The 26192-nt window shown below is 49.3% G+C and overlaps 1 protein-coding gene and 1 long non-coding RNA gene across 3 annotated transcripts in view; both read left to right on the top strand.

Moving 5' to 3' along the window:
• The window catches only part of LOC137433946 (uncharacterized), a 737502-nt gene that overhangs the window by 650880 nt on the left and 60430 nt on the right, over positions 1-26192 (top strand). The window lies entirely within an intron of this gene.
• LOC137433686 (olfactory receptor 56A4-like) overlaps positions 21782-26192 on the top strand; it is a 30059-nt gene continuing 25648 nt past the window's right edge. Inside the window, exon 1 of the mRNA XM_078786201.1 lies at positions 21782-21875. Within this exon, the coding sequence (XP_078642327.1) occupies positions 21782-21875 (94 nt within the window). The remainder of the gene's footprint in view (positions 21876-26192) is intronic.

Genomic DNA, 26192 nt, shown 5'->3' with positions numbered 1-26192 from the left:
TCGCACACTCACCCTTACTCTCGACAGCGCACTCTTTCCTCATGCACCTGTCCGTTACACACCTTTCTCGCGCACACTCTTGCGCACACTCTCCCGTTACACCCTCTGTAACACTCACCACAGGCGTACACTTTCTTGTTACATCCTCTGTAACACTCACCACAGGTGTACACTCTCTCGTTACTTCCTCTGTAACACTCACCACACCGCGCTTCCATGTGCTCCCTCGCACACGCGCTACGACTGACTCACTCTTGACAGCACACTCACTGGTCGGCGCGCACTTTTTCCTCACACACCCCATGGTCGGACATTCTCGCACACCTCTTTTTTCGCACACCAGACCTGTCGCACACTTCACCAACGGCCTCTCACGAACACCCGGATCCAAACCAATCCCCAAGCTGACTGAAGCTTTCCTCACATCATATACATTTCCACTCACCTCCGTACCTCGTCTCCGCACCTCCTTTGCCACCTGCAAACTCTTTATTCGGTTAGTGAGCATCACATCATGAGTTGAGCACCGACCTTACACATATTCCATCACCTCCTCCTGGATATCTCTTTTAGTTTCTGTCCATCCCTTCTTAATTTCACTCACCTCTTCTTCCACTTCCTCTAATTTTTGTTTAACCTCTTTTATTTCTCGGTGCGTCTCCTCAATTTCGTCCTCTAAGGCTACCGTGACCGTCTCTATGTGCATCCTCACCTGCCGGTCCTTTGTCTCCATTATCTCTGTCACCTCGTCCACCCTCATTGTCAGTTCCTCACGTACCATCTGACATTGCCTCTGCGTCGCTATTAATTCGTTTTTAATTTCTTTTTGTGTCGCCTTTAACCCTCCTAGTACCGCAGTGTTCTTTTGAACCTGCTCCACTAGTTATTTTTGTCCCTCCGTCAGCTGTTCCACCTCCTCCGTCAGATCTTCTATTCCCCCTTGTAACTTTGCCGTATTATTTCTCACCTCTTTCTCCATACGCTTCTCACCTCGCTTTACCTCCTCGCGTAGCCCTGAAACCTCCTCACTTACACCTCGTCGTATCCCCTCTTCCATCTCCTCCATCTCTTTTGTAGATGCCACCCTCATCTGTCCCAATTCATCCCTCTGAGCATCCAATTTGGTTTCTACCCCGATTTTTACCTCCTCTATCTGCTCTCCCATTTGTTTGATTTCCCTGGCAGATTGTTCCCCTATTTCCCGCAATTTGTCCTCCATCCTATTTTCTAACCCCATTAACCCCTTTTTCACCCCCTCTAACTGATTCTCCTGGGCAGCCATTCTGTTTTCCACCCCCGTTAACCCATTCTTTACCTCTTTTATCCCGTTGTCTAACCCCTCAAAATTATTGTCTAACTTCCCAAATTTCTTGTCTAACTCCTCAAAATTATTGTCGAACTTCCCGAATTTCTTGTCTAACTCCGCAAAATTATTGTCGAACTTCCCAAATTTCTTGTCTAACTCCTCACCGGTACCCCTCGCTTCGTTCCTCATTACCCCCATTTGCCCCATAATTCTGCTTTCCATTTTTTCACTATCAGCCCTCCTTCTGTTTTCCATTTGTTCCATACTGTCGTTTTTTTTCTGCATTTCCACCATGAATTGGGCCATGAAGGCTTGTATTTGGGCCGTGCTCATTGGCTCCGCGACCGTGGCCCCCTCAACCACATGCGCGAGAGCGCCATTTTGTGCGTCTGAAACCTCCGCAACCACATTGCTATTTTTCTCCTCCTCCCTTTCCTCCACATACATTTCCCCGAGGTCCTGGGTCGATTCCACCCTGTCTATCTCTCCCACCGACATCCGATCGCCTTGATTGTCCATGGCGCGATCTCAAAATTCGGGTTTTGCTTTAAAACAAAACAAATTTCGTCAGCTCGTAATTTTGACCAAAAATTTTTTCTACACGTTTTAAAAATTTGGTTCGAGCCTCGAATCTCACTCCCCGACACCAATTGTTACTGCTATAACACAATTGGTGTTCCAAAATTTGGGCCTAACAAATTTAGTCCCAGGTCCGAATCCAACTCCTGACAACCAATTGTTACAGACGCGGTTTTAGATGTTATTTTACCGAGCGGTTTGGTATTACCGCGTCCGAACAGTTACTCCCCGATTAGAACCCGATTCCACCCGACGTTGACCAGATCGCACCACAGATATTCAATCGGGAAACCTCTAAAGCGACCGAAAGAGAATGAAAAGAGAAGAAGACAGAGTACGGAGGAAGAACAGATTTATTATACACACACAAGCCATGGATGGAAGAAGCAGTCACACAGCGAATCGTTAACTTACACTATTCATTTTACTTAACCCCAAGACAACGAGTAGGACAGACGACGTTCACACTTACTCGGGGGATATTGCAGGCAGGTAGGGCTTGAGGTGGATTGCTGGAGAGGGAGGCAAGGTCGGAGGTAGCAGCTCTCAATTCCTCGCGGGTTTTGGCGGGAAAACCCTCCGTCGCGTATCCGCTGCTGTAGACGTCACGCGCTGGCTCGGCACACCTGCTCCTCTTCTTCTGGTGGAGCCGTCTCCCTCCTTTCAGCGCGTCTCTCCAAAGCTGGTTTCCTTTGCGAGTACCTCTCCTCTTTGGTTTGGAGCGTTTCGCATCTCACCGCTCCCCTTGGTCCCGCCTCTTCGCTCCTCTCCCAGGTCATCTGGTGAAGCAGTCCCTTACAGTCGCTTTTATCACTCGGGGCGGAATCAAGCTGCCGGCTCCGAGGGCACGCCTACCGGGTCGCTCACCGCGGTGCTGATTGGCTGTTAGGGCTGGCTCACTCCTCCCCTCTATGACGAGGTGGAGACACGCCTTTCTTCTCCGAGATTAGCACATGGGCAATGGCGGCTTGCGGGATTGAACACAACTCGCACCCTTTTGAAAGGAACTTTGGAGAGCGGAGATGTTTGGGGAAATTGCAAGGGCCTATGCTTATTTTGTTTGATACAATGCAAAGTCAATCTAGTGGGAAACACATATTTAGCCTACATAGAATAAGGAAATACACTATTTAAAAAGATATATCGTGACCTGCGTGTAAGTTTCATGGAATTAACGAGGAGGACGGCTGCAACCATTATTTACATTACCAGGGTGTTACCATACTTTTGTAACGTTCACATTGTAACGTTTTCACATTCGTTACACTTCCTCCAAAATTGTTACACTTCTCAAAAAACCGTTACACTTCTCAAAACTGTTACACTGCACCCTGCTTTCTTCAGGCCTGCCCTCGGGCCTACTAAACTTTAACTTAGTGTGACACGTAGGTGTAATTCCCTCTACAATTAACCTGACCCTGAGTGTGACAATCTTAAAACACCAATAAGTATGTCCCCCTATTGCATTGCACCCTGTCTAACAGACTCAAGCCCACAGCTAACCGAATTACGGAATTATTCTCAAACTATACATTTACGGTGGGGAGCATTATTTACAATGACGTGATTTCTTATTTACAACGCAACCCAGGACCTGTGTTTTTTTTCTTTTTTCTTTTTAGGGAACAAGAAAAAAGAAATTCCTGTTGGGAGGGAGGAGACAGCACGCATTGCATCGATGCACCAGTACCAATACCACCAAAGCACCCAAAAGCACCAAAAGCACCACAAGCACCACAAAGCACCAAAAGCACCACTCGGTGCGCAGTCACCATGGTTCATAATAAACACAACAAAACAACTGGTGGTGGTCTTCTCTTTCTCTGCTGGGCCGATGTTCTTCCCGACGTCTTCTAGCTTCATGCGGCCTACTTGGAAATATAAAAAAAGCACAACTTGTGTTCGTTTTTTTTAATTTAGGGCCTCAGGGGCCAACTAAGGGTGGTCCACCTGTTTGGCATACGTGCCACCTTACCGAGGTCCGCAAGCAAGATTCCCTGGCCACTATGGCCGGTCTCCAACAGAGGTGCCCTGCCCCAGAACCTGGGGTCCATCAAGTGGTACTTGGCCGCAGAACAGCGGTCCATAAAGTGGTACATCAACGCAATGCATGCTGGTTCTGGGAATCTCGGGCGCACAATGGCCACCTCACGCACGCTCCCCTCGGCACCCAATGGCGCACAGGTCATGTGGGAGACAAAAGAAAGACAATTGAGCGAGGGGTAAGGTCACAAGGGTACACGTCAATAAGGCAATGCAAGGCGAAATGCGTACGGAGGGCGAAGTGAGAAAGCTCGTCCCTACCGTACGTCACCCCCCTGTCACCTACCCTACCCTTGCCCTTACCCCATATGTACAAAAATCTACACATTTACAAATTCGTCACTACTGTCACGTCTTCCCCATATTTCCTCTATACCAAATTCGTCGCCACAATCCCTCTACTTCAAAATTTGCCATCACCCAATTCGTCATCAATCCTCATAAGGAGGGAGAGATGGAATTACGCACAATTTCACACCCACGTCATGATGCGTCTCACAATCCAAACATTTGCACAGTAAAAAATAATCAAAACATGGCATGGTGTGGAGTACCTGTCACCCCAGGTGAGTGGATGCAGATGGTGCGAGGAGATCCTTCATCCTAACTATCCTCTAAATGATTTTAACACACTTTACACTACCCGGGGTCTTTCCCTGCCAATCCATTGGCCACTTACACTATGGGTTCTAAAAACCAATTCCCATTGACCAAACTGTGGTGCTTCTCAATTTGGGGTCTCACTCCCCCGATTCATCTCCCGGTGCCTTCGCACAATTTCTGGGCTGTGACGTGTAGCTCTCCCAGCAGGTCTACCCACCTGTACACCTCCACCACTGCAGTTGCCACCCGAGCTTACCTAGCTCCTCACCCTAACCTAACTAACTGGGGAAGGCCCTCTCCTGGCTCTGTCACCCCCTGGTGCCCTCTGGCACTGGGCTACCCGGGTCCGTCCTCCGGATCCTCGGGCCCCATCCACAACAACTACTACCGGCTCCCAGAGCCCACCTGCGGCCTCACCTGGCCGACATCCTCACAGTGGTGGAGCGCCCAACCAACTACACACACTAACAGGCTACACGCCCAGCCATTTCCACAACACTAATGCACCCATCCAAAGACCATTCTTTCACCCGCACCACAGATGCCAATATCCAACCACAATTTACCTGTACCCTCTACCTAACACTTACACTACCCGCCCCGGGTATCCGTGATGGGGGTCCACTCTTCCCCCATTCACACCTTCGCACCATCCACTCCACTCCACAAATCTACCATACTCACTCCACGACCATCCATTCCAATACTCCATTTATTCCACACTACCATTCTCCATACCTGCTGTTGCACACCTGTGCCCTCACACCTGGTGCCACCTGCACCCTCCTTTCTTCCTGGACCATTTGGTCAACACAACACGCAATCACCACTACTCCCTCATACACTGCTCCATTCACCTGTTCAGTTGCACACCTGTGCAATCACACCTGTTCAATTCTCACCTGTTCAATCTTCACACACACGGCATCATCTCAGCTAACTACTCCCTTCTGAAACTTGCGCTTCCCAGTCGTCCCTTTAAACTATTGCGCTCCCACGTCATTATCAACCACACTAAACTACCTGCGTCCCCACTACAGGTATCAGTCACTAACTAATCTTAACGTTACCTAATGTCATCTTCGCTAGATCCCTACAATTATCCAAGCCCTCCCTGGCTCGGTTGTCATAGCCACCCCATAAACTATTGCGCATTTGCCCCCACTTTGTGAGGGATGGTGGATTGGCCATCCCATCACATGGGGCATATCTTACTATCAATTTTGCTTACCAAATTCCAACAAATCAAAAACTTGCCATTTATTGCTAATCACCATACCATCATCAAATTTTGCTTTTTTCTAATTTCGGGTCCAAAACACTAACCTCATCACCCGTCTACTTATTACATCCTCTCGGTGCGCCAATTCCCTTCCAAAGCTCGGCTTCGTACAGCCGAGCAATGAACGCGGGTTCTTTTGTGCCGGCGGCTGGATGCGTCCGGCACTCGGTGCAGGGACGGGGGCTTACCCGGGCCGAGATCCCACGCACCACCTCGGCGTGGAGCCATCCAATGTCCCGATCTCGACCTGCCGGCACGTCTCAATAGAAAGTGGTCGCCATGACGACCCTTCCTATCGGGCTGCCCGCTCCGCCTAGTGGAGCCCGGACGTGGCCGTTCCAAGCGAGGCACAGCATGGATCGCGTACGGCGGTTCTTTCGAAACCGCCGTGGTTCGGATCCCCGCTGGTCCTCGCGGCACGCGAAGCTGCCCGACGCGCACCGAGGGCCCGATTCAGCTATAAGTCGTTCTAACCTCTAACCTGGTTACCGTCGATGCCTCACCTGGATGCTTACGCGCATACGCTACCCCTTTCTTGCTCATACCTCCAGCTGTTCCCATGCTCCTCGTACCTGTCCTTACACACCTCGGTACACTCATTCCGCTCACCGACTTGGTGACACACCTGACCACCGAACACCTTGGCACACATTCGTCGCTCGCACACCTCACCAACACACCTCTTCGCGCCCCTTTCTCGGTCACCTCCTTTGTGACAATCACAGGTGTGCTCTCACCCGCACACCCAACCACGTGCCTCACTACCAATTCCAGCGTGCATTCCCACTCACGCTCTACCATTCCAGGTGTGCATCCTTCCATTCCAGGTGTACATCCTCGCTCACCTGTCACAACCAACTCACGCTCCGTGTCACTCTCACTACTCTCACCTCCACTCTCGGTCGCACACTCACCCTTACTCTCGACAGCGCACTCTTTCCTCATGCACCTGTCCGTTACACACCTTTCTCGCGCACACTCTTGCGCACACTCTCCCGTTACACCCTCTGTAACACTCACCACAGGCGTACACTTTCTTGTTACATCCTCTGTAACACTCACCACAGGTGTACACTCTCTCGTTACTTCCTCTGTAACACTCACCACACCGCGCTTCCATGTGCTCCCTCGCACACGCGCTACGACTGACTCACTCTTGACAGCACACTCACTGGTCGGCGCGCACTTTTTCCTCACACACCCCATGGTCGGACATTCTCGCACACCTCTTTTTTCGCACACCAGACCTGTCGCACACTTCACCAACGGCCTCTCACGAACACCCGGATCCAAACCAATCCCCAAGCTGACTGAAGCTTTCCTCACATCATATACATTTCCACTCACCTCCGTACCTCGTCTCCGCACCTCCTTTGCCACCTGCAAACTCTTTATTCGGTTAGTGAGCATCACATCATGAGTTGAGCACCGACCTTACACATATTCCATCACCTCCTCCTGGATTTCTCTTTTAGTTTCTGTCCATCCCTTCTTAATTTCACTCACCTCTTCTTCCACTTCCTCTAATTTTTGTTTAACCTCTTTTATTTCTCGGTGCGTCTCCTCAATTTCGTCCTCTAAGGCTACCGTAACCGTCTCTATGTGCATCCTCACCTGCCGGTCCTTTGTCTCCATTATCTCTGTCACCTCGTCCACCCTCATTGTCAGTTCCTCACGTACCATCTGACATTGCCTCTGCGTCGCTATTAATTCGTTTTTAATTTCTTTTTGTGTCGACTTTAACCCTCCTAGTACCGCAGTGTTCTTTTGAACCTGCTCCACTAGTTATTTTTGTCCCTCCGTCAGCTGTTCCACCTCCTCCGTCAGATCTTCTATTCCCCCTTGTAACTTTGCCGTATTATTTCTCACCTCTTTCTCCATACGCTTCTCACCTCGCTTTACCTCCTCGCGTAGCCCTGAAACCTCCTCACTTACACCTCGTCGTATCCCCTCTTCCATCTCCTCCATCTCTTTTGTAGATGCCACCCTCATCTGTCCCAATTCATCCCTCTGAGCATCCAATTTGGTTTCTACCCCGATTTTTACCTCCTCTATCTGCTCTCCCATTTGTTTGATTTCCCTGGCAGATTGTTCCCCTATTTCCCGCAATTTGTCCTCCATCCTATTTTCTAACCCCATTAACCCCTTTTTCACCCCCTCTAACTGATTCTCCTGGGCAGCCATTCTGTTTTCCACCCCCGTTAACCCATTCTTTACCTCTTTTATCCCGTTGTCTAACCCCTCAAAGTTATTGTCTAACTTCCCAAATTTCTTGTCTAACTCCTCAAAATTATTGTCGAACTTCCCGAATTTCTTGTCTAACTCCTCAAAATTATTGTCGAACTTCCCAAATTTCTTGTCTAACTCCTCACCGGTACCCCTCGCTTCGTTCCTCATTACCCCCATTTGCCCCATAATTCTGCTTTCCATTTTTTCACTATCAGCCCTCCTTCTGTTTTCCATTTGTTCCATACTGTCGTTTTTTTTCTGCATTTCCACCATGAATTGGGCCATGAAGGCTTGTATTTGGGCCGTGCTCATTGGCTCCGCGACCGTGGCCCCCTCAACCACATGCGCGAGAGCGCCATTTTGTGCGTCTGAAACCTCCGCAACCACATTGCTATTTTTCTCCTCCTCCCTTTCCTCCACATACATTTCCCCGAGGTCCTGGGTCGATTCCACCCTGTCTATCTCTCCCACCGACATCCGATCGCCTTGATTGTCCATGGCGCGATCTCAAAATTCGGGTTTTGCTTTAAAACAAAACAAATTTCGTCAGCTCGTAATTTTGACCAAAAATTTTTTCTACACGTTTTAAAAATTTGGTTCGAGCCTCGAATCTCACTCCCCGACACCAATTGTTACTGCTATAACACAATTGGTGTTCCAAAATTTGGGCCTAACAAATTTAGTCCCAGGTCCGAATCCAACTCCTGACAACCAATTGTTACAGACGCGGTTTTAGATGTTATTTTACCGAGCGGTTTGGTATTACCGCGTCCGAACAGTTACTCCCCGATTAGAACCCGATTCCACCCGACGTTGACCAGATCGCACCACAGATATTCAATCGGGAAACCTCTAAAGCGACCGAAAGAGAATGAAAAGAGAAGAAGACAGAGTACGGAGGAAGAACAGATTTATTATACACACACAAGCCATGGATGGAAGAAGCAGTCACACAGCGAATCGTTAACTTACACTATTCATTTTACTTAACCCCAAGACAACGAGTAGGACAGACGACGTTCACACTTACTCGGGGGATATTGCAGGCAGGTAGGGCTTGAGGTGGATTGCTGGAGAGGGAGGCAAGGTCGGAGGTAGCAGCTCTCAATTCCTCGCGGGTTTTGGCGGGAAAACCCTCCGTCGCGTATCCGCTGCTGTAGACGTCACGCGCTGGCTCGGCACACCTGCTCCTCTTCTTCTGGTGGAGCCGTCTCCCTCCTTTCAGCGCGTCTCTCCAAAGCTGGTTTCCTTTGCGAGTACCTCTCCTCTTTGGTTTGGAGCGTTTCGCATCTCACCGCTCCCCTTGGTCCCGCCTCTTCGCTCCTCTCCCAGGTCATCTGGTGAAGCAGTCCCTTACAGTCGCTTTTATCACTCGGGGCGGAATCAAGCTGCCGGCTCCGAGGGCACGCCTACCGGGTCGCTCACCGCGGTGCTGATTGGCTGTTAGGGCTGGCTCACTCCTCCCCTCTATGACGAGGTGGAGACACGCCTTTCTTCTCCGAGATTAGCACATGGGCAATGGCGGCTTGCGGGATTGAACACAACTCGCACCCTTTTGAAAGGAACTTTGGAGAGCGGAGATGTTTGGGGAAATTGCAAGGGCCTATGCTTATTTTGTTTGATACAATGCAAAGTCAATCTAGTGGGAAACACATATTTAGCCTACATAGAATAAGGAAATACACTATTTAAAAAGATATATCGTGACCTGCGTGTAAGTTTCATGGAATTAACGAGGAGGACGGCTGCAACCATTATTTACATTACCAGGGTGTTACCATACTTTTGTAACGTTCACATTGTAACGTTTTCACATTCGTTACACTTCCTCCAAAATTGTTACACTTCTCAAAAAACCGTTACACTTCTCAAAACTGTTACACTGCACCCTGCTTTCTTCAGGCCTGCCCTCGGGCCTACTAAACTTTAACTTAGTGTGACACGTAGGTGTAATTCCCTCTACAATTAACCTGACCCTGAGTGTGACAATCTTAAAACACCAATAAGTATGTCCCCCTATTGCATTGCACCCTGTCTAACAGACTCAAGCCCACAGCTAACCGAATTACGGAATTATTCTCAAACTATACATTTACGGTGGGGAGCATTATTTACAATGACGTGATTTCTTATTTACAACGCAACCCAGGACCTGTGTTTTTTTTCTTTTTTCTTTTTAGGGAACAAGAAAAAAGAAATTCCTGTTGGGAGGGAGGAGACAGCACGCATTGCATCGATGCACCAGTACCAATACCACCAAAGCACCCAAAAGCACCAAAAGCACCACAAGCACCACAAAGCACCAAAAGCACCACTCGGTGCGCAGTCACCATGGTTCATAATAAACACAACAAAACAACTGGTGGTGGTCTTCTCTTTCTCTGCTGGGCCGATGTTCTTCCCGACGTCTTCTAGCTTCATGCGGCCTACTTGGAAATATAAAAAAAGCACAACTTGTGTTCGTTTTTTTTAATTTAGGGCCTCAGGGGCCAACTAAGGGTGGTCCACCTGTTTGGCATACGTGCCACCTTACCGAGGTCCGCAAGCAAGATTCCCTGGCCACTATGGCCGGTCTCCAACAGAGGTGCCCTGCCCCAGAACCTGGGGTCCATCAAGTGGTACTTGGCCGCAGAACAGCGGTCCATAAAGTGGTACATCAACGCAATGCATGCTGGTTCTGGGAATCTCGGGCGCACAATGGCCACCTCACGCACGCTCCCCTCGGCACCCAATGGCGCACAGGTCATGTGGGAGACAAAAGAAAGACAATTGAGCGAGGGGTAAGGTCACAAGGGTACACGTCAATAAGGCAATGCAAGGCGAAATGCGTACGGAGGGCGAAGTGAGAAAGCTCGTCCCTACCGTACGTCACCCCCCTGTCACCTACCCTACCCTTGCCCTTACCCCATATGTACAAAAATCTACACATTTACAAATTCGTCACTACTGTCACGTCTTCCCCATATTTCCTCTATACCAAATTCGTCGCCACAATCCCTCTACTTCAAAATTTGCCATCACCCAATTCGTCATCAATCCTCATAAGGAGGGAGAGATGGAATTACGCACAATTTCACACCCACGTCATGATGCGTCTCACAATCCAAACATTTGCACAGTAAAAAATAATCAAAACATGGCATGGTGTGGAGTACCTGTCACCCCAGGTGAGTGGATGCAGATGGTGCGAGGAGATCCTTCATCCTAACTATCCTCTAAATGATTTTAACACACTTTACACTACCCGGGGTCTTTCCCTGCCAATCCATTGGCCACTTACACTATGGGTTCTAAAAACCAATTCCCATTGACCAAACTGTGGTGCTTCTCAATTTGGGGTCTCACTCCCCCGATTCATCTCCCGGTGCCTTCGCACAATTTCTGGGCTGTGACGTGTAGCTCTCCCAGCAGGTCTACCCACCTGTACACCTCCACCACTGCAGTTGCCACCCGAGCTTACCTAGCTCCTCACCCTAACCTAACTAACTGGGGAAGGCCCTCTCCTGGCTCTGTCACCCCCTGGTGCCCTCTGGCACTGGGCTACCCGGGTCCGTCCTCCGGATCCTCGGGCCCCATCCACAACAACTACTACCGGCTCCCAGAGCCCACCTGCGGCCTCACCTGGCCGACATCCTCACAGTGGTGGAGCGCCCAACCAACTACACACACTAACAGGCTACACGCCCAGCCATTTCCACAACACTAATGCACCCATCCAAAGACCATTCTTTCACCCGCACCACAGATGCCAATATCCAACCACAATTTACCTGTACCCTCTACCTAACACTTACACTACCCGCCCCGGGTATCCGTGATGGGGGTCCACTCTTCCCCCATTCACACCTTCGCACCATCCACTCCACTCCACAAATCTACCATACTCACTCCACGACCATCCATTCCAATACTCCATTTATTCCACACTACCATTCTCCATACCTGCTGTTGCACACCTGTGCCCTCACACCTGGTGCCACCTGCACCCTCCTTTCTTCCTGGACCATTTGGTCAACACAACACGCAATCACCACTACTCCCTCATACACTGCTCCATTCACCTGTTCAGTTGCACACCTGTGCAATCACACCTGTTCAATTCTCACCTGTTCAATCTTCACACACACGGCATCATCTCAGCTAACTACTCCCTTCTGAAACTTGCGCTTCCCAGTCGTCCCTTTAAACTATTGCGCTCCCACGTCATTATCAACCACACTAAACTACCTGCGTCCCCACTACAGGTATCAGTCACTAACTAATCTTAACGTTACCTAATGTCATCTTCGCTAGATCCCTACAATTATCCAAGCCCTCCCTGGCTCGGTTGTCATAGCCACCCCATAAACTATTGCGCATTTGCCCCCACTTTGTGAGGGATGGTGGATTGGCCATCCCATCACATGGGGCATATCTTACTATCAATTTTGCTTACCAAATTCCAACAAATCAAAAACTTGCCATTTATTGCTAATCACCATACCATCATCAAATTTTGCTTTTTTCTAATTTCGGGTCCAAAACACTAACCTCATCACCCGTCTACTTATTACATCCTCTCGGTGCGCCAATTCCCTTCCAAAGCTCGGCTTCGTACAGCCGAGCAATGAACGCGGGTTCTTTTGTGCCGGCGGCTGGATGCGTCCGGCACTCGGTGCAGGGACGGGGGCTTACCCGGGCCGAGATCCCACGCACCACCTCGGCGTGGAGCCATCCAATGTCCCGATCTCGACCTGCCGGCACGTCTCAATAGAAAGTGGTCGCCATGACGACCCTTCCTATCGGGCTGCCCGCTCCGCCTAGTGGAGCCCGGACGTGGCCGTTCCAAGCGAGGCACAGCATGGATCGCGTACGGCGGTTCTTTCGAAACCGCCGTGGTTCGGATCCCCGCTGGTCCTCGCGGCACGCGAAGCTGCCCGACGCGCACCGAGGGCCCGATTCAGCTATAAGTCGTTCTAACCTCTAACCTGGTTACCGTCGATGCCTCACCTGGATGCTTACGCGCATACGCTACCCCTTTCTTGCTCATACCTCCAGCTGTTCCCATGCTCCTCGTACCTGTCCTTACACACCTCGGTACACTCATTCCGCTCACCGACTTGGTGACACACCTGACCACCGAACACCTTGGCACACATTCGTCGCTCGCACACCTCACCAACACACCTCTTCGCGCCCCTTTCTCGGTCACCTCCTTTGTGACAATCACAGGTGTGCTCTCACCCGCACACCCAACCACGTGCCTCACTACCAATTCCAGCGTGCATTCCCACTCACGCTCTACCATTCCAGGTGTGCATCCTTCCATTCCAGGTGTACATCCTCGCTCACCTGTCACAACCAACTCACGCTCCGTGTCACTCTCACTACTCTCACCTCCACTCTCGGTCGCACACTCACCCTTACTCTCGACAGCGCACTCTTTCCTCATGCACCTGTCCGTTACACACCTTTCTCGCGCACACTCTTGCGCACACTCTCCCGTTACACCCTCTGTAACACTCACCACAGGCGTACACTTTCTTGTTACATCCTCTGTAACACTCACCACAGGTGTACACTCTCTCGTTACTTCCTCTGTAACACTCACCACACCGCGCTTCCATGTGCTCCCTCGCACACGCGCTACGACTGACTCACTCTTGACAGCACACTCACTGGTCGGCGCGCACTTTTTCCTCACACACCCCATGGTCGGACATTCTCGCACACCTCTTTTTTCGCACACCAGACCTGTCGCACACTTCACCAACGGCCTCTCACGAACACCCGGATCCAAACCAATCCCCAAGCTGACTGAAGCTTTCCTCACATCATATACATTTCCACTCACCTCCGTACCTCGTCTCCGCACCTCCTTTGCCACCTGCAAACTCTTTATTCGGTTAGTGAGCATCACATCATGAGTTGAGCACCGACCTTACACATATTCCATCACCTCCTCCTGGATTTCTCTTTTAGTTTCTGTCCGTCCCTTCTTAATTTCACTCACCTCTTCTTCCACTTCCTCTAATTTTTGTTTAACCTCTTTTATTTCTCGGTGCGTCTCCTCAATTTCGTCCTCTAAGGCTACCGTAACCGTCTCTATGTGCATCCTCACCTGCCGGTCCTTTGTCTCCATTATCTCTGTCACCTCGTCCACCCTCATTGTCAGTTCCTCACGTACCATCTGACATTGCCTCTGCGTCGCTATTAATTCGTTTTTAATTTCTTTTTGTGTCGACTTTAACCCTCCTAGTACCGCAGTGTTCTTTTGAACCTGCTCCACTAGTTATTTTTGTCCCTCCGTCAGCTGTTCCACCTCCTCCGTCAGATCTTCTATTCCCCCTTGTAACTTTGCCGTATTATTTCTCACCTCTTTCTCCATACGCTTCTCACCTCGCTTTACCTCCTCGCGTAGCCCTGAAACCTCCTCACTTACACCTCGTCGTATCCCCTCTTCCATCTCCTCCATCTCTTTTGTAGATGCCACCCTCATCTGTCCCAATTCATCCCTCTGAGCATCCAATTTGGTTTCTACCCCGATTTTTACCTCCTCTATCTGCTCTCCCATTTGTTTGATTTCCCTGGCAGATTGTTCCCCTATTTCCCGCAATTTGTCCTCCATCCTATTTTCTAACCCCATTAACCCCTTTTTCACCCCCTCTAACTGATTCTCCTGGGCAGCCATTCTGTTTTCCACCCCCGTTAACCCATTCTTTACCTCTTTTATCCCGTTGTCTAACCCCTCAAAATTATTGTCTAACTTCCCAAATTTCTTGTCTAACTCCTCAAAATTATTGTCGAACTTCCCGAATTTCTTGTCTAACTCCTCAAAATTATTGTCGAACTTCCCAAATTTCTTGTCTAACTCCTCACCGGTACCCCTCGCTTCGTTCCTCATTACCCCCATTTGCCCCATAATTCTGCTTTCCATTTTTTCACTATCAGCCCTCCTTCTGTTTTCCATTTGTTCCATACTGTCGTTTTTTTTCTGCATTTCCACCATGAATTGGGCCATGAAGGCTTGTATTTGGGCCGTGCTCATTGGTTCCGCGACCGTGGCCCCCTCAACCACGTGCGCGAGAGCGCCATTTTGTGCGTCTGAAACCTCCGCAACCACATTGCTATTTTTCTCCTCCTCCCTTTCCTCCACATACATTTCCCCGAGGTCCTGGGTCGATTCCACCCTGTCTCTCTCTCCCACCGACATCCGATCGCCTTGATTGTCCATGGCGCGATCTCAAAATTCGGGTTTTGCTTTAAAACAAAACAAATTTCGTCAGCTCGTAATTTTGACCAAAAATTTTTTCTACACGTTTTAAAAATTTGGTTCGAGCCTCGAATCTCACTCCCCGACACCAATTGTTACTGCTATAACACAATTGGTGTTCCAAAATTTGGGCCTAACAAATTTAGTCCCAGGTCCGAATCCAACTCCTGACAACCAATTGTTACAGACGCGGTTTTAGATGTTATTTTACCGAGCGGATTGGTATTACCGCGTCCGAACAGTTACTCCACGATTAGAACCCGATTCCACCCGACGTTGACCAGATCGCACCACAGATATTCAATAGGGAAACCTCTAAAGCGACCGAAAGAGAATGAAAAGAGAAGAAGACAGAGTACGGAGGAAGAACAGATTTATTATACACACACAAGCCATGGATGGAAGAAGCAGTCACACAGCGAATCGTTAACTTACACTATTCATTTTACTTAACCCCAAGACAACGAGTAGGACAGACGACGTTCACACTTACTCGGGGGATATTGCAGGCAGGTAGGGCTTGAGGTGGATTGCTGGAGAGGGAGGCAAGGTCGGAGGTAGCAGCTCTCAATTCCTCGCGGGTTTTGGCGGGAAAACCCTCCGTCGCGTATCCGCTGCTGTAGACGTCACGCGCTGGCTCGGCACACCTGCTCCTCTTCTTCTGGTGGAGCCGTCTCCCTCCTTTCAGCGCGTCTCTCCAAAGCTGGTTTCCTTTGCGAGTACCTCTCCTCTTTGGTTTGGAGCGTTTCGCATCTCACCGCTCCCCTTGTTCCCGCCTCTTCGCTCCTCTCCCAGGTCATCTGGTGAAGCAGTCCCTTACAGTCGCTTTTATCACTCGGGGCGGAATCAAGCCGCCGGCTCCGAGGGCACACCTACCGGGTCGCTCACCGCGGTGCTGATTGGCTGTTAGGGCTGGCTCACTCCTCCCCTCTATGACGAGGTGGAGACACGCCTTTCTTCTCCGAGATTAGCACATGGGCAATGGCGGCTTGCGGGATTGAACACAACTCGCACCCTTTTGAAAGGAACTTTGGAGAGCGGAGATGTTTGGGGAAATTGCAAGGGCCTATGCTTATTTTGTTTGATACAATGCAAAGTCAATCTAGTGGGAAACACATATTTAGCCTACATAGAATAAGGAAATACACTATTTAAAAAGATATATCGTGACCTGCGTGTAAGTTTCATGGAATTAACTAGGAGGACGGCTGCAACCATTATTTACACTAGGGCGTGCCCGTACGTGCGTGCCCGTACGTGCTTGCCCGTACGTGCGTGCAAAAGGAAAAAAGTTTTGAAACCACGTGCCAGAATTACGATTATTCGCAATTTAGTTTTAATGGCCAATTATTCAATTATCGCAAACGTATTTTGTCTTTTCGCAAGGACAAACAAAGAAAAGAGAAGAGAACAACAACAACAACAACAACAACAACAAAAAAAAAATTTTGACACCACGTGTCAGAAACGACCACAGAATACGGAGCAAGAAAATATAGGCGAATGTGAGAGACCATAACTTGGGAAGCACAAATTCTCAATATTAAATTATTAACCTATCATCTTTAATAGAACTATAATAGACCAATTAAACTAACGGTTGTTTTTATTTTCTTGTTTTTGGCAAAGTTAACATCCAGAGAGGCTGTGTATAGGCCAATCCCCCCCCCCCCCCCCTCTATTTACATGAAATGGTTTGGTCCATTCGCAAAGCCAAAGCGAACGGCTTGCGAGTACGGTGACCATACCTTGGGAACCACTTGTCCGATTAATTTCAAACCTTGAAAAGGCACATCCTCGGGTCCCCAGCAATATATCTGGCAAGTTTCAATTAGATCGGACCCGTGGTTGTCGAGAAACAGCGGTCACAGACAAACACACACACACACACACACACACACACACACACACACACACAGACACACACACAGAGATTACTGGAATTATAGATAGATTACCAGGGTGTTACCATACTTTTGTAACGTTCACATTGTAACGTTTTCACATTCGTTACACTTCCTCCAAAATTGTTACACTTCTCAAAAAACCGTTACACTTCTCAAAACCGTTACAATATTTTTGAGATCAGCTTAGGCCAAAAGGTCAACATAGACCAAAGGTCATCCACTTTTTTGAATTTCTAAAATCTTCAATTTTCATCTGACTGACTTGAAATTTGAATAGGATTTTCATATCAGCTGACTGAATTCAACCACCAACTACTTTTGAGATCAGCATAGGCCAAAACGTCAACCTAGGCCAAAGGTCAACAACAATTTAAAATTTCTACAATCCTCAATTTTCATCTGATTCACTTGAAATTTAAATAGGATTTACATATCAGCAAGCTGAATTCAACCACCAACTATTTTTGAGATCACCATCAGCCAAAAGGTCAGCAACCAGCAACCAACTCAGCTAACTGAATTAAACCACCAACTACTTGGAGATCAACTTGGCCTAAAGGTCAACACAGGCCAAAGGTCAACCCCATTTTTCCAATTTCTAAAAGCCTCAAATTTCATCCCAATTCACTTGAAATCTGAATAGGATTTGCATATCAGCCAATGAAACCAAGCACAAACTAATTTTGAGGTCAACATAGGCCAAAGGTCAACAACCATTTCAAATTTCTAAAATCCTCAATTTTCATCTGATTTACTTGAAATTTGAATAGGATTTTCATATCACCTGACTGAATTCAACCAGCAACTATTTTGGAAATTGACCGGCCAAAAGCTCAACATTGACCAAAAGGTCAACATAGGCCGAATTTCTAAAATTGTCAATTTTCATCCGATTGACTTGAAATCTGAATGGGATTTGCATATCAGCATACTGATACCAAGCACAAACTCATTTTGAGGTCAACATTGGCCAAAAGGTCAACAGACACCCAATTTCTCAAATTGTCAATTTTCATCCTATTAACTTAAAATTTGAAGATAATATGCATATCTGGTCACTGAATTCAACCCCCAACTATTTTTGAGGTCAACATTGGCCAAAAGGTCAACATATGCCAGATTTCTAAAATCCCAAGTTTCATCCGATTGACTTGAAATTTGAATAGGATTTTCATGTCAGCTTACTGATTTCAACCACCAACTATTTTGGAGATCAACTTAAGCCAAAAGGTCAACACAGGCCAAAGGTCAACAACCATTTCAAATTTCGAAAATCTTCAATTTTCACCGGATTTACTTTAAATTTTAATCGCATTTTCATATCAGTTAACTGAATTCAACCACCAACTATTTTTGAGTTCAACATAGGCCAAAAGGTCAACACATGGCAAAGGTCAACAACCATTTCAAATTTCTAAAATCCTCAATTTTCATCCAATTGACTTGATATATGAATAGCATTTGCATATCAACCAACTGAAAGCAAGCACAAACTAATTTTGAGGTCAACATAGGCCAAAGGTAAACAACCATTTCAAATTTCTAAAATCCTCAATTTTCATCCGATTTACTTGAAATTTGAATGCGATTTTCATATCAGCTTACTGAATTCAACCAGCAACTATTTTGGAAATCGACTTTGGCCAAAAGCTCAACATTGACCAAAAGTTCACCATTGGCCGAATTTCTAAAATTGGCAATTTTCATCCGATTTACTTGGAATTTTTGAATGGGATTTTCATATCCGTCAACTGAATTCACTCCCCATGTAGCGGTTACCGGACACAATTCTCTTGTACCGGCGGGTGACGTAATCAGTGGGCGGTCACTCGGGTTGCATACCACGCCCCATTGAGAAGCGTGGCTTACTGTTTGAATTGGAAAGATATATTGCCGCTCGGTGTAGCCTTTTTCAGTGCATTCGTGCCGAGCTCGGAATAAACAGCTCAGTGAAAATCAGCTCGTTGTCGCGTCCATATAGTTGGAGTTCGACGTGAGAGCACAGCTCCACATTGGTGACCCCTTTTACGAATACGGCAATGGAGTCGACCATTGCTTTGAAGCTCCCTGGCTTCTGGGAATTGCACGCCGCCGTATGGTTTGCTCAATCGGAGTCCCAGTTCGCTCTGCGGCACATCACGGCGGACGAGACTCGCTTCCACCATGTGGTCTCCGCGCTAAACGCCGCCACCGCCTCCCGGGTCTTGAGCCTTCTACGGAGCCCGCCGGCCGACGACAAGTACGGCGCACTCCAACGACTACTCCTCGGTATGTTTGACCTCACTGAGGCTGAACGCGCGTGACAGCTGCTCGATCTGCCTGAGCTCAGGGAGGCTCGACCATCCGAGCGCATGAACCACATGCTCTCCCTGCTCGGCGAACACCGCCCAGATTTCCTCTTTTGCGAGCTGTTTCTCCGACAGCTACCCGGGCAGGTACGCTTAGCTTTGGCTAACTCGGCAATCGAGGACCCTCGCGCCCTGGCTTAGGAAGCCGACAAATTTTTCTCGGCCACTTCGCAGTACCGCCTGGAAACCTGGCCCGGCCGAGGCAACGCCCCCGCCACGACTGGCACTGCCACCAGCCGATTCAGCGCCCCTTGCGGCCGCGGCCGCCATGACACCCCGTTGGCCGCACTCACCACGACCGGCGCCGCAGCCACCACTGGGGTGGACCGTGTGTTACTACCATGCCAGGTTCGGGCAGAAGACCAGAACGTGTCGCCCACCATGCACTTTCTGCAGGTCGGGAAACGACCAGGCCGGCGCTCGCTTCCTGCCATGAGCGTCGGCCATTCCGGCAACCTTTTGTTCATCATGGACACCACGTCAGGGCGGCGTTTCCTGTGCGATACGGGAGCGCAGGTGAGCGTTATACCCACCTCGGGGCAGGACAAGCAGGCCGCGCTTTGCGGCCCCGCCTTGGCGCCGCAAACCGCCCCTCTATCCGCACCTTCGGTTCACGCAGCGTCGCACTCTGCTTCGGGGGCCAGCGTTTCATGTGGGATTTCGTCACAGCGAACATGCCCATGGCTTTGTTGGGTGCGGATTTTCTTTGCGCCCACGGACTTTTGGTTGACATAAAACGTCGTCGGCTCGTCAAACGCGGAGACCTTCAGCTCTCTCGCTTGTTCGTTGAGCAGCTCCGCACCGACCAGGCTAGCCTGCGCGCTCCCGGCCACGGACGACTTCACCCGCCTCCTCGTTGAGTTCCCCGCCCTCACGCTGCCAAATTTTTCGGCCATCGCCATCAAACACGGCGTCGAACACCACATTCCGACCACTGGTCCACCGCTCTATGCCAGAGCTCATCACCTCGACCCTGCCAAACTCGCCGTGGCCAAGACGGAATTCAACGCGCTGGAGCAGTTGGGCATTGTGCGGCGCTCAAACAGCGCATGGGCCTCGCCCCTGCACATCGTACCCAAACCGGGTGGCGGATGGCGACCGTGCGGCGATTATCGCCGCCTCAACGATGCCACCACCCCCGACCGGTACCCGATACCGCATATCCAGGACTTTTCCGCCATTTTGGCGGGGCGGGTGATCTTCTCCAAGGTCGACCTTATTCGGGGCTACCACCAGGTACCTGTCCGGCCGGCCGACGTTCTGAAGACGGCTGTAATTACACCTTTTGGCCTCTTCGAGTTCCCCCGAATGCCCTTCGGCCTTAAGAATGCAGCCCAAGCCTTCCAACGGCTGACGGACAGTATGCTGCGCGATGTCACCTTTCTGTTCGTCTACCTGGATGATATTCTCATCGCCAGCACTTCCAGGGCGGAGCACCTCCTTCACCTGCACACGCTTTTTGCGTGCCTCAGCCAGCACGGCCTCATCATCAACCCGGCGAAATGCCAGTTTGGCATGGCTGCCACCGACTTCCTGGGACACCGCATCACAAAGCGCGGGGCCGTTCCGCTGCCGACCAAGGTGGAGGCCGTTAAAGGTTTCCCGCGTCCCCGCTCCGTCAAGGCCCTGCAAGAGTTTTTGGGTATAGTAAACTTCCACCACCGGTTCGTGCCTCGCGCCGCCCAACTCATGCGCCCCCTGTACGAAGCCCTCAGGGATAAGCCGGCCAAGCATGACATCGCCTGGACCGAGGAGATGGACGGGGCATTCACGGGCGCTAAGCTGGCCCTCGCCAACGCCACCATGCTGGCGCACCCGGCGCTCGACGCACCCATCGCCATTACCACAGACGCTTCCGACTACGCGGTGGGCGCCGTACACGAGCAGTGGGTTAACGGGGCTTGGCAGCTGCTGGCCTTCTTCAGCCGGCAGCTCCGCCCTAACGAGCGCAAATACAGCACGTTCGACCGTGAGCTCCTCGGCCTTTACCTGGTGGTTCGCCACTTCCGCCACCTTTTAGAGGGCCGCCCATTCACGGCGTTTGTGGACCACAAACCCCTGGCCATGGCCAAGGTCTCAGAGCCATGGTCGGCTCGTCAGCAGCGCCACCTCTCCGCCGTGTCCGAATTCATGACGGACATCCGGCACGTCGCAGGCAAGGACAATGCTGTGGCCGGTTGCCTCTCCCGGTCCGTCGCGGGCGCCGTCCACCTTGGCGTGGATTACGCCCGCATGGCGGCCGACCAGGTCTCCGACCCCGTGGTGCAAGCCCTCCAGACAGCGGACACGGGCCTGCAGTTGTCCGACGTCCCTTTCAAGGACAGAGGCACAGTTCTCCTGTGCGACGTTTCCCTGGGCCAACCTCATCCCATTGTGCCCCCTAGATGGCAACGGCTCGTTTTTGACGCCATCCACGGCCTTTCCCACCCAGGCGGGAAAACGTCTCAGAAGCTCTTGGCAGCGAAATTCGTCTGGCACGGGCTCCGGAAGGACGTCCGCGACTGGGCCAATGCCTGTGTCACCTGCCAGCGTGCGAAAGTCCACCGGCACACCCAGGCCCCGTTGGCACCATTCGACGTGCCCGCGCAGCGTTTTGACCACGTCAATGTGGACCTGGTGGGACCCCTTCCCCCCTCGCGGGGCTTCACCCATCTCCTCAAGATGGTGGACAGGACCACCAGCTGGCCGGAGGCCATCCCGCTGACGTCAACGACGTCCGCCGATGTGGCGCAGGCCTTCATCGGCACCTGGGTTGCCCGTTTCGGCACCCCCTCGAACATCTCCTCTGACAGAGGCCCACAGTTCACCTCTGAGCTGTGGGGCGCGGTCGCTCAGGCCTTGGGGGTCAAACTTCACCGCACCACGGCCTACCACCCCCAGGCCAATGGCTTGTGCGAGAGGTTTCACCGCTCAATGAAGGCCGCTCTCAGGGCCAGCCTCCAGGACGACGGTTGGGCTGATAGGCTCCCATGGGTGCTATTGGGCCTCCGGACGGCCCCTAAAGAAGACCTCCAGGCTTCTACCGCCGAGCTTGTCTACGGCCAACCACTGCGCGTGCCGGGGGAGTTCATCCCCGACGACACCGGCCCCTGGTCCACTGCTCGCCAACGCTCGGTCCTCCAGGAGGCCACCAGGAGATTTGCCCCGGTGCCCACGTCTCATCATGGCTGTCCTAAACCCCATGTCCCCCCAGCGCTTCGCACAGCGGAGTACGTTTTTGTGCACCACGACGCACACCGGGGACCACTCCGGCCGCCGTATGATGGGCCTTTTTGGGTCTTGAGGAGGGGCGACAAGTCGTTCGTCATCGACATTGGCGGCAAACCGGACCATATCTCCGTGGACCGCCTCAAGTCGGCCCATTTGGACCTCGACCAACCTCCACGGTTGGCCCTTCCTCCACGGCGGGGCTGTCCCCCGTCGACCAAGCCCCACGCCCAACCATCCGCCGTCACGCCGCCTCCCACCCCCACACGAATCGCCAGGGGTTGTTTCGGCCGGGTCATTAAGGCCCCCCACAAACTGACTCTCCCTGTACAAGTGAATTCTGGGGGGGCGCATGTAGCGGTTACCGGACACAATTCTCTTGTACCGGCTGGTGACGTAATCGGCGGGCGGTCACTCGGGTTGCAGACCACGCCCCGTTGAGAGGCGTGGCTTACTGTTTGAATTGGAAAGATATATTGCCGCTCGGTGTAGCCTTTTTCAGTGCATTCGTGCCGAGCTCAGAATAAACAGCTCAGTGAAAATCAGCTCGTTGTCGCGTCCATATTGTTGGAGTTCGACGTGAGAGCACACACAGCTCCACACCCAAATATTTTTGAGGTCAACATCGGCCAAAAGGTCAACATAGGCCAGATTTATAAAATCCTCAATTTTCATCCGATTTACTTGAAATTTGAATAAGATTTTCATATCAGCTTACTGAATTCAACCCCCAACTATGTTTGAGGTCAACATCGGCCAAAAGGTCAACATAGGCCAAAGGTCAACAGCCATTTCAAATTTCTAAAATCCTCAAGTTTCATCCAATTTACTTGAAATTTGAATAGGATTTTCATTTCAGCTTACTGAATTCAACCACCAACTATTTTTGAGATCAACATTGGCCAAAAGGTCAACATAGGCCAAAAATGAACCACTTTTCCGAAATTTTTAAAATTCTTAATTTTCATCCGATTGACTTTAAATTAGAATAGGATTTTCATATCCGTCAACTGAATTCAATCACCAACTATTATTGAGATCAAAATAGGCCATAAGGTCAACATAGGGCAAAGATCAACCACTTTTCCCAAATTTCTAAAATCCTCAATTTTCATCCATTTAATTTAATTTGAAGATGATTTCCATATCAGGTCACTGAATTCAACCACCAATTCTTTGTTAAGTCAAAAGGATGCCCCACCGAGTGCCTTTCTACTTTATTCACCTCTGCCAAGTTTTGCTCTATCAGTGATATTTCATTTGTTTGTCTGTCCGCTCACTTATGCTTGCCTACAGATCACAATTTCAAACCGATCTTCACAAAACTTCACCAAATGGTAGAGTTCGTTGTCCGACAAAATCCTATATATTTTTGAGGTCAAAAGGTCAACATAGACCAAAGGTCAATCACATTTTTTCCAATTTCTAAAATCCTCAATTTTCATCCGATTGGCATGAAATTTGAAAAGGATTTACAGTTTGGCTAAATGAAATCAACCACCATTTATTTTTGAGATCAGTGTAGGCCAAAGTTCAACCACTTTTTCGATTTTCAAAAAAACCTCAATTTTCATCCGATTGACTGGGAATTTGAAAGGGATTTTCATATCAGCGAACTGAATTCAACCACCAACTATTTTTGAGATCAATATAGGCCAAAAGGTCAACATCGGCCAAAGGTCGACCACTGTCTTTCAAATTTCTAAAATCCTCAATTTTTATCCAATTGACTTGAAATTTGAATAAGATTGATGTCAGCAAACTGAATTCAACCACCAACTATTTTGGAGATCAACTTCGACCAAAAGGTCAGCATAGGCCAAAGGTCAACAGCCATTTCAAATTTCTAAAATCCTCAATTTTCATCTGATTGACTTGAAATCTGAATAAGTTATCTGAATAAGTTCACAACCATCACTGCAACACGCCACCGATCTGGGCTTTACGGCAGAGTGGCCAGACGGAAGCCAAACTATTCAATCTTGGTTTCATCAGACCACAGAATATTGTTTCTCACAGTCTGAGAGTCCTTCAGGTTCTTTTTTGCAAACTCCAAGCGGGCTTTCATGTGTCTTTCACCGAGGAGAGGCTTCCGTCTGTGGACCCTGCCATAAATCCCAGATCGATGGAGTGTTGCAGTGATGGTTGTCCTTTTGGAAGTTTTTCCCATCTCCACACAGGATCTCTGGAGCTCAGCCAGAGTGACCATCAAGTTCTTGGTCACCTCTCTTACCAAGGCCCTTCTCCCCCGATTGCTCAGTTTGGCCGGGCGGCCAGCTCTAGGAAGAGTCCTGGTTGTTACAAACTTCTTCCATTTAAGAATTATGGAGGCCACTGTGCTCTTGGGAACCTTCAATGCAGCAGATATTTTTTGTCGGCTTCCCCAGATGTATGCCTCGACACAATCCTGTCTCTGGCTCTGCAGGCAGTTCTTTCGACCTCATGGCTTGGTTTTTGCTCTGATATGCATTGTCAGCTGTGAGACCTTATATAGACAGGTGTGTGCCTTTCCAAATCATGTCCATTCAATTGAATTTACCACAGTTGGACTCCAATCAAGGTGTAGAAACATCTCAAAGATGATCAAGAGAAATGGGAGGCACCTGGGCTCAATTCAGGTGTCATAGCAAAGGGTATGAATACTTATGTCAATGTGATATTTCAGTTTTTTATTTTTCATAAATTTGCAAAACTTTCCGAAATCCTGTTTTCTCTTTGCCATTATGCGGTATTGAGTGTAGATTGATAAGGGAAAAAATGAATTTAAACGATTACAGCATAAGGCTGCAACATAACAAAATGTGAAAACAGTGAAGGGGTCTGAATACTTTCTGAATGCACTGTATCATACTGCCATTCAGACTACTCTTTGCTTTCCATCAGGAAGACAGTTTCCAATCCAGTTAGGTTAACAACAAGCACATCGAGGAGCAAAGTAAAATTATACAACACACACCAACAAATGTATGGATGAGACTGGGGAATGGATTCAACACACAAATAAAAACACACAAGCGTGAAACAATAACAGAAAAACAGACAGAACCAACCGGTGTGGAATTCTTAGCTTTAAAAAGTTTCAACGAAGGAGGGAAGCCCCAACAAATCAACAAGCTCTGACCCAGAAACAGAACCCAAGAACATCAAGTGCAACAAACTGTCAGTGAAAAAGTCAAAAGATAGTAATTTGTGCTCAAGAACATTCATAAGGCTTCTGTGTATTTTACCATCAATACATATTTTTACATTTTCATTTCACATTTGTATTCGTAACAATCTGCTCAAGTCATTTATCGATGAGATTGCTGTAAGACCTAAAGAGAGCTGTTGAAAGAATACCTTGAACTTTTAACGTATATAATAAAGAATCATAAATATTGGTGCAGAAATAAATATGTATTCCAATTTTAAGTTTAACCAAAGATTTATCTTTCAG

Source organism: Myxine glutinosa, chromosome 10, assembly GCF_964187855.1.
Source record: "Myxine glutinosa chromosome 10, kmMyxGlut1.1, whole genome shotgun sequence".
NCBI lineage: Eukaryota > Metazoa > Chordata > Myxini > Myxiniformes > Myxinidae > Myxine > Myxine glutinosa.
This window is presented reverse-complemented; position numbering and strand designations above follow the sequence as displayed.